Source organism: Canis lupus, chromosome 15, assembly GCF_011100685.1.
Source record: "Canis lupus familiaris isolate Mischka breed German Shepherd chromosome 15, alternate assembly UU_Cfam_GSD_1.0, whole genome shotgun sequence".
Taxonomy (NCBI): domain Eukaryota; kingdom Metazoa; phylum Chordata; class Mammalia; order Carnivora; family Canidae; genus Canis; species Canis lupus.
In genome coordinates this window covers 29,506,540-29,522,708 of record NC_049236.1, presented here as the reverse complement: position 1 = coordinate 29,522,708, position 16,169 = coordinate 29,506,540, and the positions used below count along the sequence as shown (strand labels likewise).

The 16,169-nt window shown below is 34.4% G+C and overlaps 2 protein-coding genes across 7 annotated transcripts in view; one reads left to right on the top strand and one right to left on the bottom strand.

Annotated features, from left to right (window-relative positions):
- C15H12orf29 (chromosome 15 C12orf29 homolog) overlaps positions 1 to 16,169 on the bottom strand; it is a 59,128-nt gene that overhangs the window by 17,873 nt on the left and 25,086 nt on the right. The window contains exon 10 of one of the 3 annotated variants that reach the window (XR_005370450.1): positions 10,681 to 12,292. The exons of the other annotated variants lie outside the window; for them this stretch is intronic. The gene's annotated coding sequence lies outside the window, so the exon portion shown is untranslated. Of the gene's footprint in view, positions 1 to 10,680; positions 12,293 to 16,169 lie in introns of those variants that run through there. 3 annotated transcript variants of the gene reach the window in all.
- CEP290 (centrosomal protein 290) overlaps positions 1 to 16,169 on the top strand; it is an 86,903-nt gene that overhangs the window by 57,185 nt on the left and 13,549 nt on the right. For 2 of the 4 annotated variants that reach the window (XM_038558603.1, XM_038558602.1), the window contains exons 38-45: positions 769 to 906; positions 3,024 to 3,245; positions 3,582 to 3,704; positions 6,935 to 7,080; positions 7,418 to 7,573; positions 10,370 to 10,493; positions 10,951 to 11,574; positions 14,901 to 15,035. In XM_038558603.1, coding sequence (XP_038414531.1) covers positions 769 to 906; positions 3,024 to 3,245; positions 3,582 to 3,704; positions 6,935 to 7,080; positions 7,418 to 7,573; positions 10,370 to 10,493; positions 10,951 to 11,574; positions 14,901 to 15,035 — 1,668 coding nt within the window. The remainder of the gene's footprint in view (positions 1 to 768; positions 907 to 3,023; positions 3,246 to 3,581; positions 3,705 to 6,934; positions 7,081 to 7,417; positions 7,574 to 10,369; positions 10,494 to 10,950; positions 11,575 to 14,900; positions 15,036 to 16,169) is intronic. The other 2 variants (XM_038558604.1, XM_038558601.1) reach the window with 1 other exon arrangement.

Sequence of the window (16,169 nt, the reverse complement as noted above, 5' to 3'; positions counted from 1 at the left end):
TTTGGTGGTGTTTTTAAGTACATCTGTAGTCCAGTTTATCTTTTTATGTTGTCATCAGTTTGATTTGTGAGTTATCTATGGGAAGTAAGGGGAAATCTTAATCCCGTTATTTTCTCTCCTTTTTTAACTGGGATTTTCTGTTACTAAGGCTATTTTGAACAGTGAATAATTGAACAATTTGGGGGAATATGAGAGAGATATGACAGTGAGGAAGAAAGTTTAAAGAAGGAGGTCACAGTTTTTTGAGATGCAGTTGGTCAGTGGCTTATCAGTGATGTATTAGTTTTTAAACTTTATTTCAAATTTAATACTCAATTGTTTTAGGAGGTGCTGCTGTTTTTCTGTGCCACTTTATGTAATTTATTGGCAAATTTTAAGTCTTTTCCTAATCCTATAATTTTCCTTGTCTGTATAATTCAGTTAGTTTCAAACAGAAGTATGTGCTAAGTGAGTAATTCAGATAAATATCTAAACTTGGATATTGAAACAAAATGGATGGTTTTTGTCACACAAATGGCTTGATTTAATGCTGGGCCCTCAAAATTATTATTGTCAAGATTTTGAAGTCTCACACTCAGTTTGGAAAGAATTGAGTGCAATTAGTAAAGGAAATTCATTTGAAAAAGTTGAACTGTTAGTGAATTATATTTACTTACATGGTATTTTAGGAAAATAGTTAAAAGTTATAAAGCATATTATTTTTTGGATTACATGTTGCTCATATAAAATGTTACTTTTTAAAAAAAGTATATATGTTATAACTTTCAGGCACTTAGTCGAGCACTTTTGGAACTCAGGGCAGAAATGACAGCAGCAGCTGAAGAACGTATTATTTCTGCAACTTCTCAGAAAGAGGCAAATCTCAATGTTCAACAAATTGTTGATCGACATACAAAAGAGCTAAAGGTGAACATAACAAATGCATCAGTATAACAAAATTCCTTATAATTGCTATTGGCAGAGGATCTACTTTGATAATTTTGATAATGAATAGGGAATTTATTCTAATGAACTATTGATGGATATATATATATACATACACATTCATTTTTGAACGCTAAGAATCTTTATTGTACTCACACACTATCATCCTGGAGATTAGCAAGATAGGCCATTATTAACTACTTCTTCCTAATAGAATTAAGAAACATTTTACTTCGGAATTTTGTTTCTATATTGATAAGTGCAATAGATGTATAGATTTCTTTGTTTTGTTTGATTTCTTTTGCTTTATCAGAATTTTCTAATGTTTGCTGATTCATAATATGAGTTAATTAGCTTTCTTTTTTTCTCCCTGAAATAGTTTAGGGAGGTTATATATAGTCCTTAACATTTAATCCATAGACCTACCTGACTCTGAAGCCTTTTTGAAGCTATTTATTAATTTTTTGGCAGTGTATATTACTGTGTTCATATCTGATCAATGATTAGATTTGGTGATTAAATTTTTTTTTTTTTTTTACAAAACATATATTTCTTTTTTTTAAATAATAAATTTATTTTTTATTGGTGTTCAATTTGCCAACATACAGAATAACACCCAGTGCTCATCCCGTCAATTGCCCCCCTCAGTGCCTGTCACCCATTATATATTTCATAATGAGTTTTAAATTTCTTTACACAAAGCTTATATAGTACATTCTGCATGAAGTGAAAAATCTACTTTTTATATGTTTGTAATTTTGATTTTTTATATGTTTGTAATTTTGATTTACTCAATTTATTTGAATGTGCTCTTCACCACCATTAAACTGTGTAGGGACTGGTTTTGCCTAGGGTTTTTTTTTTTTTTTTTTTTTTTTTTTCATTTATTTTTTTGTTAGTAATCTCTACCCCCATCATGTGGCTTGAACTCCGACCCTGATATCAAGAGTCATGTGTTCTTCTGCCTGAGCCCGCCAGGTGTCCCTATTTAGCGTTTTTAAAGCTCTCATTGTACCTGCCAAGGTTATGAGCACAGTTGAAAGCAAAAATCCATTAAGTAGGGCAGCCTGGGTGGCTCAGTGGTTTAGCGCTGCCTTCTGCCCAGGGCGTGATCCTGGGGACCTGGAACCGAGTCCCATGTTGGGCTCCCTGTACGGAGCCTGCTTCTCCCTTTGCCTGTGTCTGTGTCTCTCTCCCTCTCTCATGAATAAATAAATAAAATCTTAAAAGAAAATCCATTAAGTAAATAAATGTATAAACAGGAATAGCCCTTTGTTGATATCTTCTTCAATACCTTTCTCTTTGCCTGATGCATCATCTTCTCTGAATTCTTCACGGTTTTAAAGTCCTTTCTCACTTCTCCTTGGACAGCTAATGTGTTTCTTCTAAGTGCATTATAATATTGCTAATTTCTTATTAGTGTCATTAGTAATACTTTTGGCCTGTAGTAATTTATCCAAGAAAACATATTAAGTACTAGCATTTCCATCACTGTTCTTTTTTTTTTTTTTTTTTCCATCACTGTTCTTGTATGGGACAGCTGAAAACTACTGTGTAGTGGCTTTAGATATACTGTGAAGTATTACGAGTTACCCTTTCATGTCTTATTTTTACAAAATGGTTTAGAAACTACTACAAATCAGAGATTTTGTTTTATACTAATCTTAGGCTTCATAGCATTTAAAACATCACCATATACATTCATATGTACTTGTCCCTTTAATAACTTAGTTCAGCCATAACAAAACATTTGCTTGTTTGATAACATTTTATTTCTGAGTATTTGCTGAAGATGAAGTGCCTTAGGGTATTATATCATATTTTGTTTTTCTCAAAGTAGACTTGGTTAATTTGAAATGAAGATAGGTGTTTAGTTGGGTTTTTTTTTCCCCTGGGAACTTAAAAATTTAGATTTGAAACTTTATTTTTAGCATGTTTTAATTTAATAAGCATTAACCAAGCCTTTTTATTAAGTATTATTAAGAATATTTTAATAATAATAACTTAGATTGACATTTTCTATTTATTAAGTAATAGATGTATTCTATTTTATTGATACTTGATGAAGATTTGTGAATTAATCCTTTCTTTACTTTTAGTCACAAATTGATGATTTAAATGAAAATCTTTTAAAATTGAAAGAAGCTCTTAAAACAAGTAAAAACAGAGAAAACTCACTAAGCGATAATTTGAATGACTTAACGAATGAACTGCAAAAAAAACAAAAAGCCTATAATAAAATGCTTAGAGAGAAAGATGGAATTGATCAAGAGAATGATGAACTGAAAAGGCAAATTAAAAGACTAACCAGTGGATTACAGGTGATTTTATATTTAATTGTGATCATATCTTTTATTTAAAACATATAGGTAGTAGTTTATTCCCACTTTTTACTTTAATCTATAAATAATTGCTGAAACTAGCTTTCAGATCACTTTGATTGATGTTGCTAATTCCTTCAGTGACCTCTGTCATCTTTGTGGTTTTAGAGTAACCTCTTTAAAATGCAGAAGCAGCTATATGTTCTATATCAAAAGTGCATTTAGACAAGATGGTTAGCTATAGCCTCAGGAAACTTCTATAATTGGAATATTTATTGTGTATTTTGTTTGATAGTTTTTACTCGTAAAAAAGTAAAAATATGTCTTCTATTTCAGGGGAAACCTCTAATAGATAATAAACAAAGTTTAATTGAAGAACTCCAAAAGAAAATTAAAAAGCTAGAAAGCCAACTGGAAAGAAAGGTGGATGAGGCAGAAATAAAGCCTGTGAAAGAAAAGGTATGTGAAGAAACATACTGATTAATATGTTTAAGGTAATGATAAACTAAGGTAAATTATATAACTGATGAACGGAGGATATACTATATTAATTTGAGGACCTAATACATACAATAAATGTACTGAATAACACAGAGAAGTCTAAGACAAGTTTCTGTCCTTTAAGAATTTACAGGAGACACCTATAATGTAACTCGTACCCAGAAGTCACTACATTGTCTCCATGTCCTCTTCCTGAGATTCTAGAACCCCTAAAATCCCCTCACACCTATCCAACTTCTCCCCAACCCACTTGGTTACATAAATTGGTGCTTTTGATTTTGGAAAGAAAGTTAGGCATATTTAGCCTGCTACCTTGCCCCAAATGTGTCCTTTTTATCCTTTAATAGACTGGATTACTGTTAGTTCAGGATAAACAAAGTTTGTTTACTGATTACCACAGACCGATATTTGTGGTAATCAGTAACCAAAACACTCATAAATTGATTCTGTAATGTGAAAAAAGTTGCTTAAAATTTTCTAATGGGTTAGCTAGTAAACTATTTTGTAACAAAAATTACTGACAGAAATTAGCAATCCCCTAAAACTAGCTAAAATGCATATAATTAAATTTATTTATTACAAATAATAAGCTGAAGATTTATATCAGTAGCATTGAAAATATCAAGAGACCTGGGAAATATTGGTATTAGTAGTAATGTTTGCCCCTGCAGAAAATTACATTGGAGGAGCAAAGGTTAGGAAACATTTTTATTGTAAAATTTACCCAGAAAATATTCAATATCTATAAAACAATTTGAAAAACATGAACATAAAAAAGAAAATTAAGTGTCTTTAATACCACTGAATAGAAAATAGTAATGGAATTAAAATATCTTAATAGAGTATATTCCAAATTTTATTTTACTTATGAAATTTCACCAATGTTAGTATAAGTTTTATTAAAATGTTTGCATTTGTTTACATTGAACCACAGCATACTTCCTGTCAGAAGCTTCGCTGGTAAAAATTGCAAGATAAAAATATCCTTGCTCTTACAGATTGCTTTCTTTGCCGCCTCCCCACTGGTATTTAAGGCCTATCTTTAAATACCAGTTCCTAACCTGATTCCTATCAAAATCCCTCAGTAGCCTTGTGGCTTTGCCTGGATTCCTAATCTGTGTTTCAGTTTATTTCTCCAGAAAATAGAAATTATACTATTTGCATTGCCAGTTTCCCAAGATTATTTTAATAATCAAATGAAATAATGTGTGCAAGTCTCTTGTAAGCCATCAAGTCAATACCACTGTATGATATTATTACTAAGTAGGAAGAGAACACAAAGAGCAACCCGGATATTAAAATTTGTATCCAGGAATCTAGTGAGAGTATTACTTCAAATTCTACAGTACTGGGCATTTCTAATTTATGAATGTTTTTATATTCAATGAATGCTTTTATATTGAAATTTCTATACCCTTTTCTCTGTCAACTCTTTATTGCTTATCTATGTGAGATATCAACCCCCCCCCATGCCTTGCATTCCTGTGTCTTATGCTACTATACCTTTCTCCATAGCATTTATTATTATCTGACACACTAGAGATTTACTTGTCTATGTGTTCATCCTTTGGACTATAAGCTTTCATGGCAGGAATTTTGCCTGACTTGTTTATTGTTGTATCCTTGCCATCTACAACAGTCCTTGGCATGTATGATGCTCAGTATTTATTAAATGAATGAAAAATTTAAAATGCAGTTAAATTATTTTGAAATCCATGCCTGAGAGGCTGTTGGTATAGAAAATGTGAAAAGAGAACTCTGCATTCTATCTTCTTCCCCGTTCTAGAACATCTTTGATGACCTTTGCCTTTATTTTTTGTTGTTGTGGTTCATTTTTAAATTATTTCAGCCTCCTTTTGCTGTCTTAATTGAGGGTAATGTCAGATGGGATAGAATTGCCTAATCCCTACAAAGCACTCCATGCTGCAGAATTACTTATATACCATTATGCCCAAACTAATATTTATATTTCTGGAAGTCACAAAATTCCTTATATATATTTAGGAAAAAAAGTTAATAATGATCAAACACTGAAGCTTTTGTATTTTTTAAAATAATACTTGTTAGCTGAACTAAAAAAATAAGGTAAAAAAATTGGCCAGTGTCAAAGAAGACAGTTTTGATAGGGCAACTTATCTTAGTTGGGCATTTGTTTAAACTATGGCTTTTAACTCTTTCAGCCCTGACATTGCTTTTTGTAATGAATACAATGTAGCATAACATCCTTTGTACTATTCATGTTCTCTCTTGATATGTCTCTCAAATAAATAAAATCTTTAAATAAAAAAAGAAATTTATAGTTAATAGAAACTACCTACATGTGTAATTTCAAAAAAAAAATCATTATAAATGAAAAAGGAGAAACAAAAATAATTTATAAAAATAATATTTTTATATTTCTCATATTTCAATATAAAGATGCTCTGACATACTACACTAGAAAACATAATGAAGCAGTCTTAATAGCATTAACATGAGTTCAGAGCTAAAAATGCAAACTGATACAAATGTATGTATAGGCAATTTATATATTCCAATGGCATTGCTAGTGCTATTAGCTAATTCTCTTTGCTCCTTTTTTTTCCAGCACTTATCATCAGCTAATGTACTACATTATATTTTTTTCCTGCTTTTTGTCTATATTTTGCTACCTTTCCCTAATCTACCTAACCAACATTAATTAGATTGTAATGCTTTTTCTATGGTTTATTCATTGCTTCTGCTTCTAGTGCCTAGAATAGTATTTGGTGGATGACTAACGCTATATAACCATCTATTGAATAAAAGAAGTCATGTGCATTGAAGATTTGAAGAGACTGTGATGCTCAAAGATTGTTATTTTGGTTAAAATTGGATTAGTCATTTATACTTACATGTTCTTTGTTAGAAGCTTACTTTGATCATGATCATTGTTATTAAAATCTTAAAGACTCCTAAGTCTGCTAGCATTAGTCCAGACTGTTCCCTAGAATATCATCTACTAAGTGATAGAATACAGAACCCTTAAACTGAGGGTCATTTCTGGTAATAACTTGGTATATCTGAAGATTCTAGAAATTACATAGCCAAATGAATGTATTTACATATTCTCAAAGTATTGGTGTGCCATTGTTCTAGTAAATTATAATGGATAAATCTTGACATTAAAAACAATATCGGTGATTTTTCTCCTCTGTTATTATTTATAGAGTACAAAAGAAGAATTAATTAGGTGGGAAGAAGGTAAAAAATGGCAAACTAAAATAGAGGGAATTAGAAACAAGTTGAAAGAAAAAGAGGGGGAAGTCTATATCCTAACAAAGCAGTTGAATACTTTGAAGGATCTTTTTGCCAAGTGAGTTCAAATTTAAGCCTAATTATATGCAGTCTTTAATTGATCTGGAAGTTATATTGTTTTATCATATTTGATAGTACATATTTGATATCATACTTGAGAAATTTCCTAGTTTTAATTATCTATGACTCTTTTATTTTCTTTAAAATGTGTTTAAAAGTATTCTAACAGTTTATAAGTGGAGTTTCCTATAATTGTGAGATAAGTTAGCTCATAGCAAATACAGAAAGATCTAGTTTTTTATGTTGGTCTTATAATGAATGAGATGTGGTTTAATAAACTGAATGAGCAAAACAGTGAATTATATATTTTCATGATGCTATGTTAAATCCCACAGAGCTGACAAAGAGAAACTTAGTTTGCAGAGGAAACTAAAAACAACTGGCATTACTGTTGATCAAGTTATGGGAGTGCGAGCTTTCGAGTCAGAAAAAGAGTTGGAAGAATTGAAAAAGAGAAATCTTGACTTAGAAAATGACATTTCCTATATGAGGTAGGCTGTTTCATGAAAAAATGTGGTACCTGTTATAATGAAGAAAAACTAGCTGGCCCATAGAAACGGATGTAATGAACGTGTATTACTTTAGACTTGGGTACTGTTGTCTTTTCCCAACGCGAGTTAAGATATTCATGGGTCTTTGTATGCCATGTAATTTGGATTGTATTCTTGAACTTCTGAATATTATGTGGTGAAACTTTGGATCTTGGTTAATTCTATGGAGAATGTAGATATTTTTGTTTTAATAGGCAGTTTGGCTAGGTTCCGGCCCCATGTTCCACCTGCTTTCTTTGGGCTGTGGTTCCAATGTCCATTTCCTTTTCAAAGCGTTTACAGTCTCTGGATCTGTCCTGCCTGTGCACCTCCCAGTTTGGAAGTCTAGTACCTGGGCCATCTTTGGTCCGTTAGTTCAGTTCTTTGAGTCTTTGCTACTCTAAGATCAGATCCAGGCACACCCAGCTCAACAATGAGCCCATAAATTCATAAAGGACTTTATAAGATCCCTTTCATGTGTCCCTCCCTTTCAGTGACCTCCCTAATACTTTGATTCCCTAGGGCTCCCCCTTTTGCTACTTCGAATGAAATTGGGGCTCAGGGGAACCCTGTTCTACTGTTCGCTTCAGCAGTTGTGCACCTGTCTGGAACTGAGCAAGCAAAAGGAGAGCAGAAAGAGGGGTTGGCAGGGTGTGGGGGAGGGGGACTACTGCCACTGTACCTCCATAGCAATCACAACTCTACCATTTGGAGAAGATTCCTTCTCTTAAATACTTCAGCTCCTATGGGTTCTCATTGCAGTCACCACTGCCACCACCACTGCCATGGGATTACTTGAGGGAGGAGGAGAGAATGGATACAAGAAAAAAATAATGGGGGAGGGGAATGGTTGTACTCTCTGGAAGTATCCTAAGTGCCCTTTTTCCTTGCTGGAACTGGAATTTTAAGGCTTCTTTGGAGCTTCTTTCCTCCATATTAACACTCACGCTCAGGTTTCATGTTCAGCGTTGTATTCAGGCCAAGAAACATCAGAGGAAAAGAAAAGGTAAATTACTGCCTGTTTGCTGACACTTCAAATTCTGGTATTTTGTCCCAATGTGTAAAATATTTACTTTTCAAAGTTCTCAAATAGCTGTTCCATGCATTTGGGAGAGACAAGATTGAACGGGTTTATTACTACACTGTACCTAGAACCAGTGCACCCCCCACCCGTGCCATTTCTTTAGCAGAGCCTTTGAAATTTTTTTGTTTCGTCATCTCTTTCCAAGTTGTGTCTTCTGATACAATCACAGTCATGTAAAGCAAAATACAGTCGTGTCCTAACGAAACTGTAATAATCTGTTTCATTCACTTCTTAGATGAACATAGTTTTACATCACCTGTTACTTCCTCTGCTACGTGCTTACAAGCAGTCCGGAATCATCTTAATGATCACGTTTGAAGTCTGGTACCTACCTATCATATTTGGATATGAGGATACTTGCTGTTCTTAAGTTTATCATACTTTTTTTCCTTTCTGTTAATCTTCAAAAATTACCATTAGTAATTAATGGTGCTTAGTGCTTCCTTTGTAATGCCTGCAATTGGGTCAACTTTTTTTTAAGGGTTTATTTATTTATTCATGAGAGACACAGAGAGAGAGAGATGCAGAGACACAGGCAGAGGGAGGAGCAGGCTCCATGCAGGGAGCCCGATGGCGGGACTCGATCCCAGGTCTCCAGGATCACGCCCTGGGCTGAAGGCGGCGCTAAACCGCTGAGCCACCTGTCAGTGGGTCAGTCTTAATGTAATGTGAACTCTTTTAAAGGAACACCTGTGAGCTTCTAACCTCCATTCCTCCCCTTTTTGTCTAACTCATGGTTTCTTAAATCCCTCAGAATTTTTCTTGATTGAGAAGAAAAAAGCGATTGAAGAATTCTTTCGACACCTGTTTCTTTCCCTTCCTTTTCTTGATCTAAACATATGTTCAGAACAACGTTAAACCTTTTTATTCTCCTTTGCAGTTTTCACAAGGATCAAAATATTTTAGTTTTGAAACCTAATACTGTTAGAGGTTTAATTTTTTCCCCCTAATAATGTGAATCTTTGTGGGCCAAAGTAATTGGAGATTTGTTAGAAAAGCTGAAACTTATCTTCTCAGTTCAAATTGAATTTCTAAATTTCATGTATCAGAACTAGGTATTAAAGGGAGGAGGGACATTCCAAGAGAGCAGAACCCTATTAGATGCATAGTGGCAGGGGTGAAGTTTTAATGTGTGGGTAAAAGTAGACTTTTTGCCTTAGTAAAAGTAGACCCCTGGTCAATTAGATTGAATAGGTGTAGTGGGGCCAGATTATGGAGGGTCTTGTAGGCCACACATGTGACAGTTGGAGGAACAGATGGTTATCTGGCACCAATAAGAGCCTTTTTTAAATCCTTGAGCTTCTCAAGAAGCACACAGATGTTATGGAGTTATTATATAATGTTTTAAAAGTAGTGGCTATTTTGATTTGTCTTACACAATGCCATATAAATAGATGCATGTTCCTTAAAGATGTTATATATATTTCTGTAAATCAAAATACACTTGTTAACTCCTAATTCAGAAGAGCCATGCAGCAATCCTCTGTAGAGGATCACTTTATAATATAAATAGTCATGTCCTAATTTTTGTGAAGTTTATAAGTTTTGTAGAATTTAAAATAAATATACAGTGCTAATAAATACATATTTTCTTTCTTTTCGGTATTTTCTTATAGTGAATCTGTGAAAAGTTGAAGTTTGAATAGTAAAGTGTCTGTTGTTGCTTCTCCTAGGAGCCGCCAAGCTCTTCCTCGAGATTCTGTCGTAGAGGATTTACATCTACAAAACAGATACCTCCAAGAAAAACTTCATGTTTTAGAAAAACAGTTTTCAAAGGATGCATCTTCTAGACCTTCAGTAAGTGTACATCTTTTTGTTTCTGTTTTTAAAGTTTAAAAGTGATATCAACTTGTACCTTTATCTGACCCACAACATTAGATTCTTTTTGGAATATTAGTGCAGTAAATCCAACCTTTATTTTTGCCAGGTAGTGATGTATATTAACTTCTTTAATCCTTCTTACATAAGTAATCTTAAAGTTTTATGCAAAGCATAAGAATTTTATTACAAATGAGATTTTAAATGAAGTTACATTTCCAGTTTTGATGTGGCAAGAACATACAATTGGGTAAATTAGAAAACTATGTTATAGCATTGTTTCCATTCAAACGTGTGATATATTTCTAGTTTTCCTTTATAAGAAATCATTAATATAGAGTTGTTTGCTGTATCTTATTTTAAAACAAGTAGTGTGTATATTTTTATTATTTTCTTCTTCTTTTCACGTTTCTTCTCTTTCTTCTGCTTCAAGCAGAATCTGTTATGTGACACAACTGCACTTTCTACCCTTGCTACCAGTGTTAATAAATACAGGCATAATGTTTTTCACAAAAAGAACACTTTATACAGGAACAGAAAAAAACCCAAAACAGCTTTCAGAATTAAAAATGGGAAGGGAATAGATGCCAGTGACAACTTATACCATCAGGTACCTAAAAATATTCTATGGTATTACAGTAATAAAGAAAAACACACAACAGAAGATATTGTAGATCCTGCAGAGTTCAATAAATCTGAGACAAGACCAAAAAGCAAGCCAAGTCCATTTAGGTCAACTAATGGTATCTTGGCAGATGTTAAGTTCATTTTCGAAAATGAACCAGATCCTGAAATTGAGAACATTAGTCAAGACTGTTGTGAAAATAATAAACAGGAACATAAAAACAATGACGAGAATGAGGTAGGCCAGAATGATGAAGGGAAGGGCTACAAGGCTGAAGATTTGAGTCACAGGAACCACTTGGATCCAGAAGAATCTACCAGAGAGGACCCTGGTTATGCCACAGTTGCTGCTGCACTGGATCCGTGTGCTGAGGAAGATGCACAGGCAAACTGTGAAACCGATGTACCAGTCCAGCCAAGAAATGAAGTGTCCCAGGTGTGAGTCTATGGTAGCCCCGTGTGTGTTTGTTAGCTGAATTTTCTGATACCAGGTAGTGTGCATAGATGGTACAAATGGAAATAAATTGTGTAGGATTTGTTAAAAAAATTTTTTTAACTATTCATGATACTCATCTTAAGCTCTAATATTTGACTAGTTCCTCCAAAAATTAATGGTATACATTTCCCAATTCATTATAGTACTCACTGTTGTACCACTACTACTCATGTAAAAAGAATTAGCTAACAGGGTGATGAAAATCAGGCTCTTTAGAGGTGTTCATTTTGCCTTAGAGATTTCTAATTCAGGATGCTCTGAAATCTCATCACAAACTTTTACTACAGTAAATACTATCAGTAAAAATGTGTTACCGTACTGTGTGACATTCTTTGGTCATCTCTTTGCCACACATGACAAATACTTTATAATGAAAAGTTGTGTCTATGTTGTGCTGAGGTATAATTTTCATAGCATTTTGCAGAGTATTATTTCTATTTTACACGGAAGCTTGGAGCATGAGTAACATCTCTAGCGATGCAGAAGCAGGATATAAAGACCAGTCTAAGTCTGTAGTTTATGATCTCTCTTATGACACACGACTTTTGGGTCAGTTTACAATGTACAGACTAAGACATGTTTGCCCCCAGGTAAAATCAAATAGCATTTATCTTTTTTTCTTTATCCTTTCCATTTAGATATTCCAGTCACCCAAGTCCTAAAAACAATCAATAGAAACAAACATTTAAATGTGAAGAGAAAATAGATGAAAGTGTCTTAATTCTTACTTCATTTCTTTATCAAGGTTCATAATGCGTTTTTTTTACTCGAGAGTTCCCCTGTGTTTCCTTAACTCCCATCCACTAGGAATTTGGTTTCTAGCAGTGTATCCCCCCTTTTTTATTATTTACTCATTTATTTTAGAGAGCACACAGTAGAGAGGGGCAGAGGGAGAGGGAGAGAGAATCTTAAGCAGACTCTGTGCTTGAGCACAGTGACACAGGGCTCAATCTCACAACCCTGAGATCACAACCTGAGCTGAAACCCACCAGCTGTACCACCCAGGCACCCCTAGTAGTATATCCCTTTTAGCAGGATTCCTCTTCTGTAAAAGAATTGGAAATCTCATAAAATTCATTATAAATTTTATTTATATTATTTTTACAAACTAGAGAGTTTCATTAGAATTTATTTTCCAGAAATCTGGACAATTTCAATACTTTTAATTTTGTTTTTTGAGAATTGAGGGTAAAAGTGATCCCTAAGTATTTACATAATTGCCTCCATGTTTTAGTGAGGAGAGAACTGTGTTAAAAAGAAAAAAAACAAAAAACTTTATATGAAATCATAAGATAGAAGTATTCTCTTCTGTGAGTGATATCTAATGTATTTTATGTCTTTCAACCAGTGGTACCCATAGGTGTTTATCATTTGATAAATAGCTACCACGGACAGATGAGATGAAGTGAGGGTGACAAGAGCTCAGAGACAGGGCATTACAGATTTCTGTGTCTGAAGAGGCCTTAAAAATTACCCCATCTCATGCCTTCATTTGTAAGATGGAAAAATCGAGGATTTTGCAGGTGGCAGGATTTGCCTAGTGTTGATCAGAATGTATACTTGGGTTATTTGACAGAGAATAAGCACAGACATATTTCTGTGGTACAGACATCAACAAAGACGTCTGTCTTCTTTTTCTTGCCACTCTATATGTGCATATGCACACACATTCCTTTGAACGAATAGAAGTCTGGTGGATACGAGCAGTGTCTCTGCCAGTGTTCTGTGCCCTCAGGTCAGAATCAAACCGCCTAGAATTTCTTTACTTTTCTATATCCTATTTTTTAGTGTCTTTAATTTTGTTTACACTTGTTTTTATTACCTCAGGATAAATATATCAATGTGAAGTATTTAACCTACTGCTAATTAAAACACATTATAGAGCCATGTATAATGGATATATTTGTACAGTACTGTATTTTTTTAAACTATAATGTTTGTGGAGTTATTGACTTGATAGTCCATCAAGTCACTAGAGAGAGAGAGAAGGGGGTGAGGGAGGACAAACTAAGCTATGCTGAGTATTTACACAAGATTATTTTGTATGATGCTTGTAAGTCATACAAGATAGGTGGTGTTCTTCTTCCCACTGTGTCGGATAAAGTAACCAAGCACATATTTCTCTTTCAAATGACTCGTAGTTTAGGATGAGAAGTAAAAGCTGAACATAAGTATAACCCAAAGTGGATTCATGCCAAGAGAAATGCAAATATAGTGTAACTGGATTTCAGAGGAGGGAGTGATTGCTCTCGCCCAAGGAAGGAAGAAGAGCTTTCCCAAGAAAGAAGAAGAAATTAAGGCACTGCTTTTTATAGATTTGTGTATTGTTTGCTAGGGCTGTTGTAACAAAGCACCACAGGTTTGGTGGCCTGACAGAAACTTATCTCACAGTTCTGGAAGCCAGAAGTCAAAAAAACAAGGAATTGGCAGGGCTGATGCCTTCTTTAACCTGTGAGGGAAGAATCTATCCCAGGCCCTTCTCCTTGGCTTGTAGGTGGCCATTTTCTTCCTGCCCCTTCATATGATCTCCTTTCTATGCATTTGTCTGTATCCAAATTTCCCTTTTTCGTAAGAACACCACTCAGACTGGGTTGGGGCCCACCTTACTGACTACCTTGAGTACCCCTGAAAACGCTCCATCTCCAAATAAGGTCACATTCTGAGGTACTGGGATTAGGACTGCAACATATGAATCTGAGGGTGGGGTAGGGTTTAGGGTATAATATAATCAATCCATAACAAATAATAACCATACTTTTGGACAGGAAAACCTGGCACAAATTAGTTTATTAGCCATTATGAGAGTATACATGGAGATAATGAAGATAGTCTATGTGTGGACATTATTAAGACATTTTTTTTTTAGAGATTTAATTTATTCATAGAGACAGACAGAGAGAGAGGCACAGACACAGGCAGAGGGAGAAGCAGGCTCCATATAGGAAGCCCGACGTGGGACTCGATCCCAGGTCTCCAGGATCACACCCCAGGCTGCAGGCGGCTCTAAACTGCTGCGCCACTGGGGCTGCCCCTTATTAAGACATTCTTGACTTTGCTTTCTATATTAATTAAACTGCATTGCCTTTTCTCCTGCAATTCTCATATTCTAATTTATCTATTTGGAGCTGTTCTTCCAGGAGTTCTCTCTCATTTTTTTTTTTTTGAGGAAAAATGTTCCCCTTTAGCTAGTGTTTTCTTATCCAATATGTTTTATGCCACTTTTATTATTAAAACTTAAAATTATTCCCAACTTTATTTTCCTGAAGACTTCCGGGATAGAGTCAGATGATCATTTTCAAAAGGAACAAGAGCTTCAGAGGGAAAACTTGAAGTTGTCATCTGAAAATATTGAACTAAAATTTCAGCTTGAACAAGCAAATAAAGATTTGCCAAGATTAAAGGTAAATTTAATGTTCTTTACTCTATTTAGGAAATCTAATGCCTGAAAACCTTTTTCTCCCTCTTCATATTTGTTTATGAAGATGTCAGAAACTCGCATTCGTGAAATACTTTGGCAGTGTTACACTTTCTACATTTGTTCATGTAACACTTATTTGTTGAAAGCCTACTTTGTTGTCAGGCACTCTCCTAAGTGCTGGGAAACAGCAATCAAAAACTTCTTGCACTTGTAGAACTTACATTCTAGTAGGGAAGATTGGTAATAAGTAAAAAGTCAATATATAGTATGTCAAGTTGATGTTAAGTGATAGAAAGCACAGTTGGTGTGAAAGGGGCGTGTGTGTGTGTGTGTGTGTGTTGGTTGGTTTGGGAGTGTATGGAACTGCTATTTAAATTAGAGTAAGAGGGGAAGGCTTTCTTAGTAAAGTGATATTTTAGCAGAGAGCTAGGGGATTGTAAGGAAGTGGGTCATACAGGTACTGGAAAAAGTTCCAGACAACAGAAATAGCAAGTTCAAAGCCCTGAGGCAAGAGGATGGTTGGTGTATTTCATTAACAATCATCACTCTTTAAAATATTAGGACAGGGATCCCTGGGTGGCGCAGCAGTTTGGCGCCTGCCTTTGGCTCAGGGCGTGGTCCTGGAGACCCGGGATCGAATCCCACATCGGGCTCCCGGTGCATGGAGCCTGCTTCTCCCTCTGCCTGTGTCTCTGCCTCTCTCTCTCTCTCTCTGTGACTATCATAAATAAATAAAAAAATAAAAATAAAAAAAATAAAATATTAGGACATTTCTAAAAAATTAATTCTCTACATTTAAAAAAAATCAGGGTAATTATCTCTTTTAGGAATTTTACTTTGATTATTATAAGTTTATCTTTAGTTTTCCAAATCTCATCCTATTTATGGGAACTTTTTTCTTTTGGCTGGCTAATTGTTCCCATTCTGTTTTCTAACCTAGAATATTAGCAGTCCGTTAATTTCACTGGTAATGATATAATTATATCCTACTTCTAGGACCAGAACCAGTACTATTAGTTCAGCTATTTCTCTGTGCCATCTGGGTAAAGGTCTACATACGTAATTTATGGGGCGATTAAAATCAAAGTTCTAAACTCTGTACTAAGGTAGTAATGTG